The 18,522-nt window shown below is 34.2% G+C and overlaps 1 protein-coding gene across 1 annotated transcript in view; it reads right to left on the bottom strand.

Annotated features, from left to right (window-relative positions):
- CADM2 (cell adhesion molecule 2) overlaps positions 1-18,522 on the bottom strand; it is a 159,905-nt gene that overhangs the window by 69,269 nt on the left and 72,114 nt on the right. Inside the window, exons 4-5 of the mRNA XM_015818887.1 lie at positions 16,764-16,916; positions 7,316-7,453 (exon numbers count right to left, since the gene is read on the bottom strand). Coding sequence (XP_015674373.1) covers positions 7,316-7,453; positions 16,764-16,916 — 291 coding nt within the window. The remainder of the gene's footprint in view (positions 1-7,315; positions 7,454-16,763; positions 16,917-18,522) is intronic.

Raw genomic sequence — 18,522 nt, 5'->3', positions numbered from 1 at the left:
CATTGAAACTCATTTTGTTGGATAGAGCCCATTGTTCAAGTTTGTCAAGATATTTTTGGATCCTGAGTTTGTCTTCTGGATTATTGGCTACTCCTGCTAGTTTGGTGTCATCTGTAAATTTGATGAGTTCCCCTTCAATTCACTCATCTTTTATGAATATATTGAAGAGTACTGGGCCTAAGAAAGAACCTTGTGGTACCCCACTACTTACTTTCTCCATGTGGATGTAGTGCCATTGTGATGACCCAGGGCACAGCACAGAGGCAAAACAGTCAACTGGCAGTTCAAACCGCCCTTTATTTGCTCCAATTTTCCCCAAATGCTCCCACGTTTCTGGCAAGCCGCAGAACAAAGTAAGACATACACACCTTCAGCAGACTCTGGCTGCAAGTAGTTTCACAAGTTTTTAACTCTCCAGGCAGGAAGAGTGTGTGTATGGAACAAGCCGTCCTCCTTCAGGTTTCAACTCACACACAGCTAGATTAGAAGAGTAATTTACTCAAGGCCACATAGATAACAAGGAAAGAAACATACATCCAAATTCTAACAAGCCTGTGGAAATACAAACTTGCCTGAGCAGTTTCAGAAGAGAAGCCAAAATTCAATTCGAGGTCTTTGAACACCAAATCAAGTTTGTCAGCCAGTCCAATGGTCAGAGTTTCAGGGTTTCCAAGCACAAATCACAACACAGAACAAGAGATCAGAGAGTTGTTTCCAAGATCAGCAATGGCCACAAAACTCCAAGAAATCAGCATTTGTTCCCAACAAATGCCCCTCCCCACAGCGTCTCCTTAAGTCTTAGTCTCCAGGTGTACCTTGTGGAGAGGGGCGGGGCACTCTCCTCCCGAGTAGTTGAGCCTGCCTGTGTTGTTCCCTCCTTCTCTCCACTCTCCGTGCTCTAGGATCAGGAGGGGGTGGCCCTTGCTCATTGCCTGAGCTCTGTCTCTCATGTTCATCCTGTCCCAATCCTGAAAGGCCCTGGCCTCCCTCGGCCTGGTCTTCCCCACATTCCTCTGAAGCCACAGACACCTCTCCCTCGACCTCCATAGGCTCCAGTTCCAGCTCATTTTCCTCAGCAAATTCAGGCTCCGATGGAGACATGACAGCCGTTGAGGACTACTCGTTGAGTACGGTTTGCCAGCCAGCTACAGGTCGATCAGGTGGTGATGTTGTCTATTCTACCTTTTTCTAGCTTACCAAGGAGTAGGTTGTGGTCTACCTTATCAAATGCCTTACTGAAGTCTAAGTATACTACGTCCACAGTATTTCGCTGGTCTATTAGTTTAGTCACTTTATCGAAGAATGAAATAAGATTGGCTTGGCATGATCTGTTTTTGACAAACCCATGCTAGCTACTAGTTTATTTGTTTCTAGTTGTTCGCAGTTCTATTTTTTGATGATCTTTTCCAGGATCTTCCTGATGTTAGACTGATTGGTCTGTAGTTTCCGGTGTCTTGTTCCCCCCCCCTTTCTTGAAGATGGGAACCACATCAGCCCTTTTCCAGTTCTCATATATTTCCCTGGTGGTCCAGAATTTTTGAAAGATATGGTGCAATGGTTCTGAGATAACATCTGCCAGTTCTTTCAGAACTCTGGGATGTAGTCTGCCGGGTCCCAAGGTCAGATAGGTGTTCTCTTACATTTTCTTGCTTATTTTAATTTTTTTTCTAGTTTGTCTTTTGCAGTGGGTTTTTTGGTATGTTGGGCTATGGTTTATTTTGTTTGAAGACTGATGCAAAGTATGAGTTAAGCAGTTCTGCTTTCTCCCTGTTGTCTGTTATTTCCTTGCCATCTTTTCTCTTTAGTGGGCCTACAATTTCCTTGACTTTTTTCTTATTAATATATTGGAAGAAACTTTTTTTTTTTAATGATCCTTGATTTCTGTTGCAAGTCTTTGTTCGTTCTGAGCCTTTGCTTTCCTGACTTCATCTTTGAATGTTCTGGCTGTCTGCTGATAATCAGCCATAGTTATGTGCCCCTCTTTCCATTTTTTGTATTTGTCCTTTTTGTCTTTCAGTTTGTCAGAGAGATCTTTGTGCAGCTATGCTGGTTTCTTCTTTATCTATATTATTCTATCCTTGTAAACCAGTTTTCCTTCACCATTTTTATACACGGCTTCAAATATTGGTTGTTTTGTTCTTTAAACCTCTCAGTTGTCTCTACTGCAAGAACTCATCAAATCTTTCCTGCTACACTTTTTTAGGCTTTCTCTTTTCTATCAACCTAATAACTTGTTCTTCACTAGTTTTTAAATTTTCCTTTTGCATTTTCTCTATAAAACAAAATGATGTGCATGTATTTATTTTATTAGATTTTGTACTTAAGTTTATATATAATCAGCGCACAAACATTCTTGACTCTATCTGTTCTTGTTACATCATAGACACTACAAAGTACCCCATGATCCTGGCATATCCACCTGCGTATATAACTTTAGCATCTATTAAATTCTATTCTACATATAGTTCTAAACATATCATCTTTGAACTTACATTATAAGTATAGTTTTTTATGTATTTTGTTTAACTTTTATTTTCAGCTATTTCCAGGGTTATTCCTTTCTGAGCTGTTCAGAGTTGTTCTTCAGCTCTTCTTGACTAAGATTATCTAAAATCACTATTGTGGCCTCATCTAACTATTAAGGGATGGAAAGTTGATGTTTCTTCCAGGGATCTAGTGTATTTCATCTTTGGTGGTGGTGATGATGATGATGATGTCTTAATTGCTGCTGATGCTTTTTTTTCTTCTTCTGCTTGGCTCTCTGATACTCAGCTCTCTGTCACTGGCTCTCTTATAACTGGTACATCCATCTCACTCTGGCCTGAATATTTTTGACATTTGGTGTCTTCTTAGTAGATACTACACACTCCTGAGATTCCTGGTCTCTTAATGACTTCTATAGATTGGTTATGCCAGTAAGGGAGCCATCAACAGGCTGCTGAGATTGTGTGAGTTAATGGCTAAGTAAGATCTAGTAGGGCCTTTTTACTGTTCCATTTGGGCTTTCAACATCTCCTTTCCAACCCACAAACAAATTGGCATCCCAGTTCAGCCTCTTGCCACCAATATATATTTACAGCACTTTGTTGTCTCTGTTCATGTGACCTACTCATTCACACCAACTCTTCTCCTCTGTTGTTGCCCAGAGGACGTGGGACTTCTTGCTCCTTTCATTATATCTAATTTCTTGGTCCTTCTTTCTTATAATTTCTTTACAACTGATCTTTTCATTTCTTCTTTGCCCTTCCTTAGTTGTTTTCTCTTCTTCAGCATTCCACATTTCTTCTTTTCTTCACACCCACATATTTTCTTTAACTGGATTCCTGTTTAAAAGGTCAACACAATGCATAAGGGATAGGTAGGGCCTTAAAACGAAATCAGAGAGGGAGGAGAATATGTGTTCTTTTGGTTTTGTCTCCTTCCTTTCACAACTAGCAGTTGCACATGTTAAAATTTTCCTCATTTTATTACTACATTGTTAGTAGATGCTTACCAAGGAACACAAATTTATCTACTTAATGCAGTTTTTTCACTATTTACATATAATTTATTTTTTTAAAACATAATTACTTTGATCAGAGATACAGTAATTTTCAAATACATCCTGCTTTTATCATATAGTTATCTATAGTTCAGTTTCTTAGCCACCAACAGATTATTTGTTATAAATGTACATATTGCATTTGCATTTATGCCCCAAATGACAACTTTAATGCCACCACAATCATTTGCTGTTCATTTATTCTTAACTATATAAAGAAATGAAAGTAATTTTTGCTCAGTCTGTTAATGTTGAGTTCACTAATGCTTATTGTTTATTCTTGTGAATTCTTTAGATACATTACATACTGTTCCTATTGCATATACACATACAAAATATGAAGTACAAGATAGTTTCTCTAAATAAACACATCTATTGAAGCAAAATTCTGATCTGGCCATGCCCTGCCCAGCACAGAGTTTCATTACAGTTTCTAGAATTTGCTCATTGTTACCTCTTACATTTTCTTAATCAGAATTCTGATAATTATATAAAATGAGCTTGACTGGCTTAAAAAAAGAGTTGGACCAATGAATGAAACTCATGAAGTTCAACTGTTATTAGTCTGGATGGCAGCACGATTGTCTTTGGAGAGCATATTCTGAGAGACTAGTGGGCTTCCTTGTCCACTAGTGGACTTCCTTGTCCATTGTAAAAACAGACTGCTGAACTGATGAACCAGGAGTTTGATACAGCAGGACACTGCTTTATATATATATATATATATGTTCCTGCTATTTTTGTCAAATGTCAATCCTGATGCATCATTCTCCTACAGGCTACACCTCCCACCCTTTGGAATTTGGAATAACTATTAATATGCCAGATGGTGAGATTGCAACAGCGTGATGATAATTTTTAACAGACATACCAGTTCACAAGCAAATCAGTTCTATATGATAACATTTCTCCAGTTGTATCATTTACCTCCCAGCCTTACAATTTTTCAACCTTCTTACAATATCTTCCTTTTGATCAGATTTTTTTCCCCTCCTGGACAATAGCATTGGTCTAAACATTTTACATTTTAATCTAAAATATTCTTTCCAACAAATTATTTCACCATATTTAGTTTCTAATTCCAGTAAATCTGCAGTCAGATTGTTGTTAGTCTTCATACAGTTGCAAACATTTTCTTAATCATAAATGTTATTTTCTGTTTTTGACTATAGTGCTTTCAACTATATTTTCTCATCCTCATTTTTAGCAGCAATTATTCTCTTACTTGCTTTTTCTGTTCTGTCCATAGTCTTCTTCACTTCAACTTTCCATCTAACATCCTTCCCAATAACATAATGCTATTTGTTGGTGGAACTCAGAAACATAATATTTTCAAACTGTTCCAAGCAACTCCTACATTATTTCCTTATCACTACTTTTCATTTGTTCAGTTGGGAGTCACATTATTTTTTTTATAAAGGACTTACACTTTTTTCTTGCAGACATTGTACTTTCACTTATTTTTCACTTTTTTTCCTTTACTCCCCCCCTCAACTACTGTTGTCAATACAAAACACAATATATCCCATATTTAGAACTTCATATCATTCTTACACCCTTCACTAATCCTGTATTTCATTGAAAACAATAACAAAATCATGTCTTAAGAGTCATATTCATTCTAATCCAGCTCAATTTATGAAATGATCAATTCTAGAAAGACTATAATATTAATAAATTGCCAAACATATAACAAACAGCTATGAAATACCCCACTTATTTAAGCAGTTGCTTTGAATTTTGACCATGTTTCTTCTCTATATACTGCATTTTGTTTTCATAAAAGTAGGTTCCGCCCCCTAAACTATAGTATGGATCTTAACATTGCAATGTATCTATTTTCCCATTTTCACTGCATTTTTTTCTCAAAAAGCAAAAAAAACAGTTGTACTTTGATCCTTGAGAGACTAGAATAAGATCTTGAAAACTAGTTCTGAATTCCATCTTATTCATTAATTAAGAATGAACAGATTCTTTTTCACATATGCTGCAGGTTAAGTATATTTTCAGTCTTCTTTTTTCTGTTCCCTTGCCATTTGACCATAAGAATAGATTTAGGGTGTTCATTTTAATGAGATTCATGTTTTTTCTTCTTTTAATGCCATTCTCTGATCAAATGTTTTAAAATTCTTATGACAGCAATGTTAATTTTAGAGAAATGAAGTATTTTTTTCACATCAACTGAAGAGTTAAAATTTTATATGTTAGCTTTTGTTGAAGGTTATTTCAAAAGGTAACCAAAAATTTAGTAGTAAAGCAATATGAACACTTGTTTCTGATGGTGAGAATAAAACATCAAGTAAATCAAAACAATTACATACAACATAATTTTAAATTAGACTTTGTAAAAACAAATAATATTTGATTATTGGGGGAGGTGCTGCTAGTTGTAATATACAGGGCTTTTCTTGTCATAGAATGCCCAGAACGGAGTTCTGGCATCTTTTTTGGATGGAACCTTGTAGGGTAGGCAAGGGTTGTATGTATAGAAAAAAAGTACTGGTAATATATATTATTATTTATCCATCACTCTAATTCACATAATTATTAATAAATTAGCCCAACATATTTTACTGCCTAAAGAAAAATATGACAAGTTTCTACTTCTCCTTTAAACTAATGTATCCAAAGCTATCCAGCTTAGTTTTTGTTCAAGTTAAATCAGGTTTATTTTGACTTCTGATATAAAATTGTCCAAACTATTCTTTTTGTAGTTGGCAACAGTGGTAATAAAATCCATCAGCAATAAATAGAATGATTAACAATTCAGAATCCAATTTTCATCAAACAGTTCAATGTACAGACACATTTCTCCATCTCTAATTAGCATAAATAGTTAATAGTTTCCTTCATAGCTTTATCTGTTCCTCATTCTACATCACACTTATCTGAACCAATATTTAATTTGCTGGTATTATAATAGGGCTGTGCAATGTAGTTGACTATCTGTTCAACTTTTGAAAGCTACAAAGTGACCACAACGTAAGTCACATAGAGCTTAAATATATCTCTTGCCCTTCTGGTATGGGTATGGAAACACTGTGAATCCCTGAAGAGTTATAATTGTTCCACAGCTTTAACTAACAGATTGAGAATTATATGAAGAGGGCTAACATAAGATCTTTCTATTTGTTGCATTTGTCTCTATATTAATACCATTCTCTCTCTCTGTGTGTGTGTGTGTGTAAGAATGGAGTAAAGCGGAGCAGAGCAGAACAGAACATATATTGTTCATTTGGTAAACTGAACTGAATATTATTATTGCTATATAAGTATTTTCTGAGTCCTTGGTGGTCCTTTGTATTCTCTGAGCTTGGTTGTTTTCTTGCAGATATTTCACTAACCAAACTAGATAAACAACAGCCATACACTGCACAATGCACTGATGATATTAGTTTGGATAATGAATCGTGTGCAAAAAAACCAACCAAGCTCAGACAGCACCAAGGACCCTTCAATTCATTCCTGAGCTGAAACATTCTCCTTTGTTAATATTAATTTGGTATAAAAAACAAATTTGCTACTGAGAAAGCAGCAAATATTTTGAAAAAGGAGCTTTCAGGTTGGGATGGGTAGGGATGGAACAGATATATTTCGATTTTTCAGGAAAAAATAGAAAGAAAAAATGGGCTAATGGTCCCATCTGGGAGTGGAGAATGCCATTATATCACTAATATAAAGAACAAAAAAAAAAGATAATGTTGATAAGCAGAGTCTGTCCTGATTAGTTAACAGTTGTTTATTATAAAGCAAATATACAATTCCAAACAATACCTTTCACCTCTTTGTCATTTTTGAACCATCTAATATCTGCAGCTGGCTTACTACCAGATGTTTTGCAAGTAAGTTCCATCCAATCTCCTTCCATAATTGGTGAAATAAATCCACTAATTTGAGGAGTCTCTGGAACACCTAACAAAAGATAAACAAATGAATTACAGTTTTGCTAATGGCTTGTTTAAGATTTTTTTTAAAAACAGTGGGAAAAGTAAAATGGTAGTAATGATCAAGAAAATTGCTTTAGTAATAAAGTGTGTATTAACACAGTAGGAAATGAATAATAAATACATTCTTTTATACATCAATTATAGGTTTATCACATAACTTATCGTCCAAATCAAATACAGAAGATGAACTTTGAAAATATATAGAAGTGAAAAGGAGACTTTCTTTTTAGTTTTGAACCAATTATTGAATTTCAGGTTTTATGCAGTTCATGCTGTGAAGACAACAAACATATTCATTAAAACACTTTTTCAGTGAAATAACTGTTTGAACGCAAACTGTCAAGATAATGGGCATCACATTTTAAACAATGTAATATTTGAGAAAAGAGCCATTGATTAATACCAAATTATAGTTATTCCAATTAATCAGTTAATATTAAACAGAATAAACTTCACCATATCACTTAGTCTTTTCTTTAGACCACAGTGTGTTTTTTGATTAACCCAAATGGCCATAATTTATATAATTTATCCTGTGTAAATTATAGATTTCTGGAAATCAATTCACTCTATGAAATTGAACTCAGAGTAAAGTTGGAAGTCTGAACCTTTGTGTATTAAGTAGACAGTGAAACAATTGACAAGAAGTTCAGAAACCTTTACATTTAAAAATAGATTAGTTGCTGGTCTTGGTGAAGGAATGATCACATCAAGCAGAGTCCAGAGTTTCCATTTTCTTCACTTTGTCAACAATTACAATTATAATCAAATCCATCCCTTGCCTTCTTCCAATTGCGTTCTAGGCATCTCTTGATTAGTTCAACACCCTCAATTTTTCTGTAAACCATAGGAACTGTTGGGAATGATAGACTGAGAGAAATTGCATGGGCATGATTCTATCCAGTGTCTTGGTCCATATTCCAGGCAGTGATTAAGGATTCAGTATGACTATGAAGCAGAGCCTCAGATAGGAAAAAAATATTCTTACTGACCTCTCTAAAATATTTCATATGATTGGATGGAACTCAGATGAGAAGGAAAAGAAGAATGAAGTACAAAGGGAAGTTAGAAAGTAGAATGGAGACCTTACTGATGATTTGTCCTTATAAATGAATCAGTTATTTTTGGTCCATGCCATTTTTACATATTGTACCTTTCATAACTGCACTTATCCTATGTCATCATTAAATTATAGTTTAAAAGAAATCAACATCAAAATTTGCATTTAAATAATATTTAAAACATTATCATCATTTTAGTCATTGTCTATTCACTGAAGGATGAAGGCCTCTCCCACATTTTTCCAACCTATATGGTCTTCAGCTTTCTTTTGCCCATTGGGCCCCCAATACTTACTGATGTTGTTGATAGATCTTGTGTTAGATCTCTTTCATGGATGCTTTTTATCAAGTGGGATCCATTCTATGGCTACCTTGGTCCACCAGTCATCAATTCTTCTTGCTATGTGACTAGCCCATTTCCATTTTTTTTACTGTCTTGATGATACTTTTATTTGTTCTCTAATCCATGTGCAGGTCTTTTTATCTTGTCTTGTAATGCCGAGCATGTAACTTTCCATGGCTCTTTGCGCCACTCATAGCTTTTGTTTTCATTGTGAGGTTAGTGTTCATATTTCATCGCTATATGTTAGAGCAGGTAGCACACACTGATCGAAAAATTTTCTCTTCAGGCATTGGGGGAGATTGTTCTTGAAAATTATGCTTAGCTTGCCGAATGCCTGCCAACCACATTTAACACATCATTCAATTTCCTTTATTGTATCACCTTCCATTGAGATCCATGGGCCAAGGTATATATAGTGGTCTACTACATCTAGTTCTTTTCCAGATATAAACATTTTTCTTTCTTTAGTGAATTTATTAAACATAACCTGGCTCTTTTTCATGTTTATTTTTAAGCCAAATGGTTCTTCTGCTTCATGCAGCTCTTGTATGTGTCTTTGTAGCTCTTCTGGGTCTTGTGAGATGAGAGCAACATCATCTGCAAATCTTAAGTGATTTAATTAGGTGCCATTGATTTTTATTTCATCTTTTGCCCAGTCTAGCTTGCAATATACTTCTTCAAAGCAGGCTGAGAAAAGGATATTGTATTGCCTTGTCATACACTTTGTTCTATGTTTATTTCCACTATTAATTTAAAACATACTTCCTTTAAATAATGAATTACTCATATTCTCTCTACCTCTTGATTTTCCCTAAAAATCTCCATATTGCATCATTTCCAGAATATAAAATATTTTGCTATTCTAGATTTAATTTTTTAAATTTCTACCCATATCATCAACAGCTAAAAAATGAAATATGAATTGTAAATAAATAAATACAAATAAATATAAATTGGAAATAAGAAAATAAAAGATGAAAAATAGTTTTAGTGGTTCTGAGTTAAAGAAGCAAAATTAATACAGTAGCTTGCAAAGGAAAGAGAAAAACAACAGAACTGGAGAAGCAGACTTAATAACAATATAAAACAGTACTGATTTTTTTATTTTTCATAGATCTGCTGGGAAACTGTTAGAGAAAATTCCCTCAATATGTGGAAATGACTGTAAATTTCTGTTTTGCATGACATATAGATATTGTCTCATTCCAGGATACTAGCATTATATATTCTAATGTTATTCATTTAAAGAAAATCAATTGTCTAGATATTCATCATTCGTTAAATGAGCCAGCCATTTTTCTATTAAGTTGGTTCTTACGAATTCTTCATTTTAAATATAGTCAGCTCCATACATCATATTTCATCATTTATCATCATCAATTCTATATTCAAAAGCCAGCTGTTGCAGATTATGGCCAACAGCTCCCACTGAAAGGTCAGACTTAAGTAAGTATACTGAATCATGTGAAGCTATTGCTTATTGACTTTCATTTAAACATAGGGCAGATTATGTGTTATTGTTATAGCAAATAATGTTAGACATCTGCTTCAACAGTTTTCCAACCAAGACTTAGAATCTGCTAGTTACTTATTCTGGACTATTTCTTTTCAGGTTTCTTATTTTTCTAGTAAATCTGGCAGCAATTTTGCAAATGTATTGCTTGTTGAAAAATTAAATGGCTAGAGTGAAGCAGAAGAATGAAAATCAGTTCCATTAAGAGAGAGAGAAAGGGAAAAATACTTTATATGGGCTGAATAAAGAAGAGCATAACATATAGCAGAAGGAAGCTCATAAAAATGGAGGGCTAAAATGGAAAATAGAAAACAGAATGATTTAATGATTAATATGAGTGGAAAGTTAAATAGGATAGATTTGAAAGGAACAGAAATCTTAGTCATGCCTCTTTCAGACATAAAACATGTAATATACAGTCCAGTGGAAGTTATGATAATAATTCAATTACAAACAAGATCAGATTATACCATCATTACAAAATTAAATTATTAAAAATTTAAATAAACATTAAAATATGCAGTTGAGTACAACACTATGATTACCATAGCATAAATCCTGTTATTCAATGGGATTTATTTCTGAATAAATATATATTTCTGACTAAATATACTAAATGAAGGTGGTTAAGCCAGATGGTTAAGGTATAAAGTTTGAAACTGAGAGATGGTGAATTCTATTCCAATATTAGGCACAAAGCTAGCTGAGTGACCTTGAGCCATTCACTCTCTCTCAGTTCTAGGAAGGAGCAAATGGCAAACCATTTTTGAAATTTTGCCAAGAAAACTGTATGGACTTGTTCAGGCAGTTGCCAGGAGTCAACACTAACTCAAAGACACAAAAACAATAAAGTGCATACTAAATATTATTATATACTGTAAATCTAATCAAGGAAATGAAATACTTTCTACAATCTTTTTATCTTTTCAACTAGGTGAATATATTGAAGTTTTTGGAATTCTAAGATTCATACATTTTTATCATTAAAGGGTGGATATTACTTGACACTCACAATATACTCATAAATAAGTGATTATAATAAAGATGAGAGACATGCAAATGTTGCACTTAACAATGTTGCACTTAATATTAACATGTAATAATCTGAAATAAAGTAAGATATTATTCAAATACATACATTTCTAAGCCACTTCAATACTTAAATTATTAATTACAGTTATAAATTAATACCAAATATAAAATGAGTTGCTACATAGTTCCTTCAATATTATTATAGATACTTTCTAGAAATGTAGTATGTTACACTGAATTTAAAAACCTGATTTTGTTAACAAAAATACTTCTTTAGATTAAAAATCAACTTGTATTTGTCTTTATCCCAGATACTCTGTTTTGAGAGTTCTCCCTCCCTTTTAACATTAAACTGGTAAAATAGTCTCAGTGGAACCAGCAGAAGCACATATTTCATATCCTAGGCACAAAAGCAATTCTCTGGCTGGATTAAGTTTAATATTACTAGCACACAGAACATTTTACATCAGCCTTATTAAATTCAACTCTCACCTTACTATAGAGAAAGATTTTTTAAAAAGTACAAAATTGGAAAATGGACAAATAAGAAAAGGCAAAGGAAATGTGCCAAATTTTGCCAGTGATGCTCTCAGAACAAGATATCTTTATGAACAATAATAGCTTACATAAAAGTTGCCATATACAGAAATCTTCTCAGTGCACAATCACAGACAATGTATGAACATCAAAGGGAGAGGTCCCTATAGTTGATTTTCCATTTCATATAAAGCTATAACTCTCACTCTGGAGAAGTATGCACATAGACACATACACATAAGTACATACAAAGAAAGCAATTTACCTAGAAAAGTAGTCCATAAGAAAGTTTGATATTTTATAGGATAGGAGGAAGACTAGGGAGAAAGGATGGGTGATGAGGGATGAGGATGAGGAGGAGGAGAAGGAGGAGGAGGAGGGGGAGAGATGTTCAACACTGTCTGAATATACAGCAAAGATACTAAAATGGAGTCCGGACTGGAAAAACTGCCACCCTTACCATCAACAAGGGGAAAATAGTGAAAACTAAAGGAATAAATGTGCTCTATGGAAATAACTTCAAGAGTCAGTATGAAGATGATCACTACAAATACCTGAGGCTGACAATATCAAGCATGCTGAAGTCAAGAAGAAGGTTAGTAGTGAATATTGTATATCATGAGAAATGAAAAAGACCTCAACATTCAAACTCAATGGTAGAAAGACAGTTAACAGCTGCAGAAATTCATTTATTAGATATATAGCAGACTGACTCAAACTGAACAAAAAGCCCTATATAGAAAGACCAGAAAAATAAGGAAAAGGAATCACACCCTTCATCCATTCAGTGATGTTGACAGATTCTATGAAGAAGCATAGGAAGGCATGGAATGTTGCAAGTACACAAGACAACTGAAGAATTAAAAAGGGCAATATCTGAAGGACAGTGAGGGAGATGGACTGAAGCTAGTACACCATGAAAGCTTAGTGAGTACCAAAGAGACCAACTGATGTTTAAGAAAAGCCAAATGAAAAATAGAAAAGATCATGGCCAATACACAACTGAAGAATTAAAAAGGGCAATATCTGAAGGACAGTGAAGAAGATAGACTGAAGCTAGTACACCATGAAAGCTTAGTGAATACCAAAGAGACCAACTGATGTTTAAGAAAAGCCAAATGAAAAATAGAAAAGATCATGGCCAATACATTAAAAAAAACTACCAGTAGATAAAGCATATAAAAAATGAGACCTGACAAAGAGGCAGAGAGACTAATTCTGATTTCAGAAAATCAAACATTAAGAATAAATGCATATAAAGCCAGAATTGAGAAGACAACAACCAATAACAAATACCATCTGTGCTAAGAAGTTGAAGAAACAGTAAAATGCCTAGTTAGAATTGGTTGTGATTGTTATATTCAAAATGACAAAGTGTAGGTCTGTACATATGTTGTATATAGTATGTTTAGGTATGTGTCATGTATGTGTTTTACTTTGAGAGTGGGCAACTAAATTTCATTTTTGATGTGTGCCGTTGTGCCCACAGTAAAAAAATGACAATAAAGGTTATCTTATCTTATCTTATCTTATCTTATCTTATCTTATCTTATCTTATCTTATCTTATCTTATCTTATCTTATCTTATCTTATCTTATCTTAGTTGCTGCAAGAAGATTGCACAGACTGACTACAAATAACAGCATGGCAAAGTAGCAACAATGGTGTGTTAGCAAATCTTCAAGAAATATCATTTGCTTCAAGAATTGAAGAACTGGGGCAGGGGCAATAATAGAAAGTGAATATGTTAAAACTTCTGAAGTGAATTGAAACAGAAAAGTATCTGAACATAACAACCCAGACTTAACTATTGTTGATAAGAAAGACAAAGAATACCAATAGTAATAGGCGTCTTGGATACAATACCAAAGCAAGTGGAGCACCACCTGAACACCATCAGCATTGACAAAATCATCATTAGTGAATTGGAAAAGGTAGATTACTGGAACAGCTTATATCCTGAAATAAAAATCCTTATATCCTTTAATACAGACATGTCAAACTCGTGACATCATGTGACATCGTGTGACGTATCGGAGCTTTTTCCCCATTGCTGGCAATGGGGTGGGCTCGGTTTCCTGGTGACGCATCCAGCCTATGGGCCAGCAGTTTGACAGCCCTGCTTTAATACAATCAAATAACAGCATCTACCTATTCCAGAATCTTGGGAAGTACTGTACTCAATAGGTGAACAAAATGCCAAATCCAGTTTAAACATCTGGCTGACTCTATGATCAACAATAATTTATTAAATTTATATTCTGCTGCAGTCGCAGAGACTCTGGGTGGTTTACAAATCAAACATTAAAAAACAGAGAAAAATAGTAAAAATGGCAAAGATCAGAAATCTAGATAGGAAAAGGATCCATAAAATTATCCTTCCTTAAGATGGCATTTTTTTCTTTGACATCCTAATATATAACATTTGGAGAACAACAACAATAAATAGATTCTAGATTTGAGATTCATGAATATTTATGTCTCAAATACTTTAAAAAATACCACAGTATTATTACTTGCTTTTTAATAACTGTATACGTTTTGTGAAAAACAGCAGACTATTTAAAGCAGACATGTCAAACTTGCGACGTCATGTGATGTCGCGCAATGTATCAGAGCTTTTTTGCCATTGCCGGCAATGGGGTGGGCGTGGCTTCCCGATGATGCATCTGGCCCATGGGCCGGCAGTTTGACACTCCTAATTTAAAGAATCAACTATCCCCATAGAAATATTCAGAAAAAATGACATAGTGAAATATAGCAAATGTATATATGTAAGTTCTTTCATCATTTGATTCATGCACCAATGAATCTTACTGCCTTCGAGGGGAAAAAAGCTTTTTAGAAATTGCGCATATACCTAAAAATAACTCTTGCTTCTTTGTGTTATATAATGTACTACGGCTTTGACAAACATTCAGAAGTGAGCACATCTGACAAGTTCTATTTTGTTCAGTTTCTTATTATATAATCTTACAATTAATATTACAGCAGTTAGTTTTGTTACATGGTTATGCTCATTTCTATTAATAGGTGAATATTTGTAGAAATTTCTCTTTAATGTATATGTAATTTTCCTAATATACAAAATACTTATCAGTCAGTTAATTTAAATAGTTTATTTTCCAATGCAGTATATATTTTTCTATAGATATAATCTACCATGTTCAAATTGGAATAAATACAAATTTCAGAATGTAATGTCCAAATGTACAAAGTGTGAATTGACTAAATTTTTATTCAAATATAAATAAAATACATTTGATCTTATATCTTGGAACATTGCTGAGGTATCCATAGAGTTAGCATACTCTTTCAAATTACTGTCAGAACTCTTGAGGAGTGGCAACAGTCTATCACAGTGGTGGCAAACCTATGGCATGGGTGCCAGAGGCGGCACTCAGAGCCCTCTCTGTGGGCACGCGCGCCGTCGCCCCAGTCCTAGGCCTTCAGCTGGGTTTTATAAAACCTTTTCGCTTTAGGCCTCCGCCACCGTGTGCAAAAAAAAAAGGTTCAATCAGTCAATTTCAATTTCTCCCGGGGGAAAAAAAAGATCTTTCAAAGTTGGAATTGATTGATTGAACTTTTTAGTCCCACCCAGTCTGCCGTTACCACCGCAGCCACGTCCAGCCAATGGGCCATGCCCAGCCAATGGGCCACGCCCAGCCAATGGGCCACGCCCAGCCAATGGGCCACACCCACCCGGCACCCGACGATGCATAAGTGGGTTTTGGGTTGCAGTTTGGGCACTCGGTCTCTAAAAGGTTCGCCATCACTGGTCTATCAGGATGTTTATTTTCTCATATTAGGTGAAACTATTTTTCAGTTTAGTTCAATATTACAGATTTTGACTAGTAGCAACATTATAGTTTATTTGGGGGAAATATTTACATGAAGCTATGAATCTTGCTATAACAACAACAACAACAACAACAAAAATAACAACAATAACAATAATTTTATAATAATAAAAAATAAACTTCAGTCTTGTAAATTTAGTTCAATTTTTGCCCTCCATGTGAAATTTTTTCAAACTCCCATCATCCCTGTTTTGTGAGCAGAGATTTTCTTCATGTCTTCATGTCATTTAGAAATTTACTTTCTGTATTGTCTAGTAACCAGGAATGTATATGCAGCACTCATAAAACTATTTAATGCTACAAAAAGTCAATAATGGACATAATGAATTTTGATACATAGAGCTAATATAAATGTAAATTGGGATGTAACTTCCTTCCTTCCTTCTTCCTTCGCATTCAATACTACCCATTACACTCCTAAAATATTAGCATTTGTGTTTGGTATGGATTTTAGCACAATACTTCCTCTCTCCTCTCAACTTATACACCCTCTCTTCACCTTTGACTTTTCACACTTGAATAAACTGAATGATTCAGTTCATGATTTTTAGTAACTATAATTTACCAAGTTCAACCTAGATGAACTGTAATTAATTTAAATTATTAACAGTGGAAACAAGCCAACTCTGAACCACATTTTATGAAATTGATGTGCTATATTTTATCACCTTTAATCACAGTTTGCTTATTAGGAGATAAATTGAACTAATTGAACTAGAACAAAATAGACAATTTCCACTCTTGTCATGACTGGCACAAAAGATGAAAGGAGAGAAGAAGTTGTGTAGGTCAAAGGATAAATGAGGCTTCTTCTTGGGACTGAGTGCTACATTGATCTACAGCTATTTTCAGCTGAAGGTTTTATGAAGTTTTAGTAAACACTGAATATGCTCTTCCAACTTACATTATTTTCAGTATGACATGCTTACCTAGAACAGTGAGAAAAGCCTTGGATGTCTTGACAGGCATAGTAAATAAAGAACAGGTATATTGCCCTTCATCTGACAATGAAACATCAGTGACTCTAATGGTCAATTCATGCCATGAAGCTCGAAGCAGTTCAATCCTATTGTCCCTCAAGGCTGTAAACAAAAAATATAGAAATATTTATATATATTTATATATATTCATTAATAAATGTAGTAAATTCTACATTCTGTTTGACAGTTTTAATTTGGAGCTAGAAGACTATCCTATGAACAGTATAGTTTAACCTAAAAAAATAAATATTAACAGATACAGCATGCCATTCATATACACAAAAGATAGTTTGACAAATGCATTAATGTTCTAAAAGAAAGGTGCAAACAAAAAGAAAAAAAACAAGTTTCACTTTTGTAAATACTCTTTTTGCAAGGCAGTACATTGTTAAAATCAAAGCATAGTCATTGTGAGAGATATAAAATAGAAAGCTAATGTTCATTCCATTTTATATGTTATAGCTTTTTTGAAATGTATGTATTTAAAGTGCTTGCTCTTTATAATAAGAATAACCTGGCATTTTTTGCAAAATAGAAAAGTCTTGCAGTCTCTTCGACAGGAGCAACTGTATGAAGCACTTGCGGATGATCTCAAGTCTTTTCTTTGTCTAGAGAGGAATTGGTCTACTCACCAGCTCTTTATTTCACTTTATCCCATTATTTCAGTGCAGCCATCTCCAGTTCGCTATTTCTTCCCTGGATGTCAGTCTTTCATATATAGGTAGTCCTCAACTTACAATCATTTCTTTAGTGACCTTTTGAAGTAAATCCTCCATGGTCACATGGTCAAAATTCAGGCCCTTGACAACTTGCATGTATTTATGACAGTTCCAGTATCCTGGGGTCATGTAGTCACCTTTTGTGATCTTCTGACAACAAACGTGTTACTAATTTAACAACTGCAGTGATTCACTTGCCAACTGTGGCAAGAAAGGTCATAAAATGGGGCAAAACTTACTTAACAATTGCCTTAATTAGCTACAAAAATTTGGGGTTCAATTGTGGTGATAAGTCAAGAACTACTTGTATTTTTCAAGTAGAAACCTTTACCATAGATCTCTGCCAAAAATACGTTAATAGTATTTTGAATGCTACATATTCTACCTCCTTATTCTAAAGTTTATCTATGCAAGCTTATATAAACAAATCCTTTCCTTCTCCCCTAAAAAGGTGTTTATCATTTTGAATAGTAAAATTAAAAATGAATGAAACAAAAAAAAAACTGCAAATCCAACTGTAAAAATCTCTTAAATACAAAACTCATCAGTGGACACACAAAGTAAATGAATAATTAAATAAAGTGTTTATTATGGTCATAGACCAACATAAATGAGTAAGCACACTTAATTATTTGAAATTTACCAAGAAAACACAATGAAAGCTAACCAAAATTATCAGCAAAAACAAAGGATGAACCTAATGTTAAAAAAACAGCATGAAAAGTCATAGCAGAAAAGATTGCTCAGTACAATTTATTTATGCAGAGAGTGGTGAGGATGGCCGAAAGGATCATTTATTTATTTATTTATTTATTATTTAAATTTATATACCGCCCTATCTCCCTTACGGGACTCAGGGCGGTGAACAGGCAATAATAAAAATCACAATAAATATTGAATAAAAAGCCTGCTCTAAAATACCCCATATAAAACCCCTAGCAAAGCCCAATCAAAACTACGCCAGGCCGGCCGCATGGAATAGATGGGTT

Source organism: Protobothrops mucrosquamatus, unplaced genomic scaffold (assembly GCF_001527695.2).
Source record: "Protobothrops mucrosquamatus isolate PMUCROS unplaced genomic scaffold, P.Mucros_1.0 scaffold813, whole genome shotgun sequence".
Taxonomy (NCBI): Eukaryota; Metazoa; Chordata; class Lepidosauria; order Squamata; family Viperidae; genus Protobothrops; species Protobothrops mucrosquamatus.
Note: the sequence above shows the minus strand (reverse complement) of the source record. Positions and strands in the feature narration are given on the sequence as shown.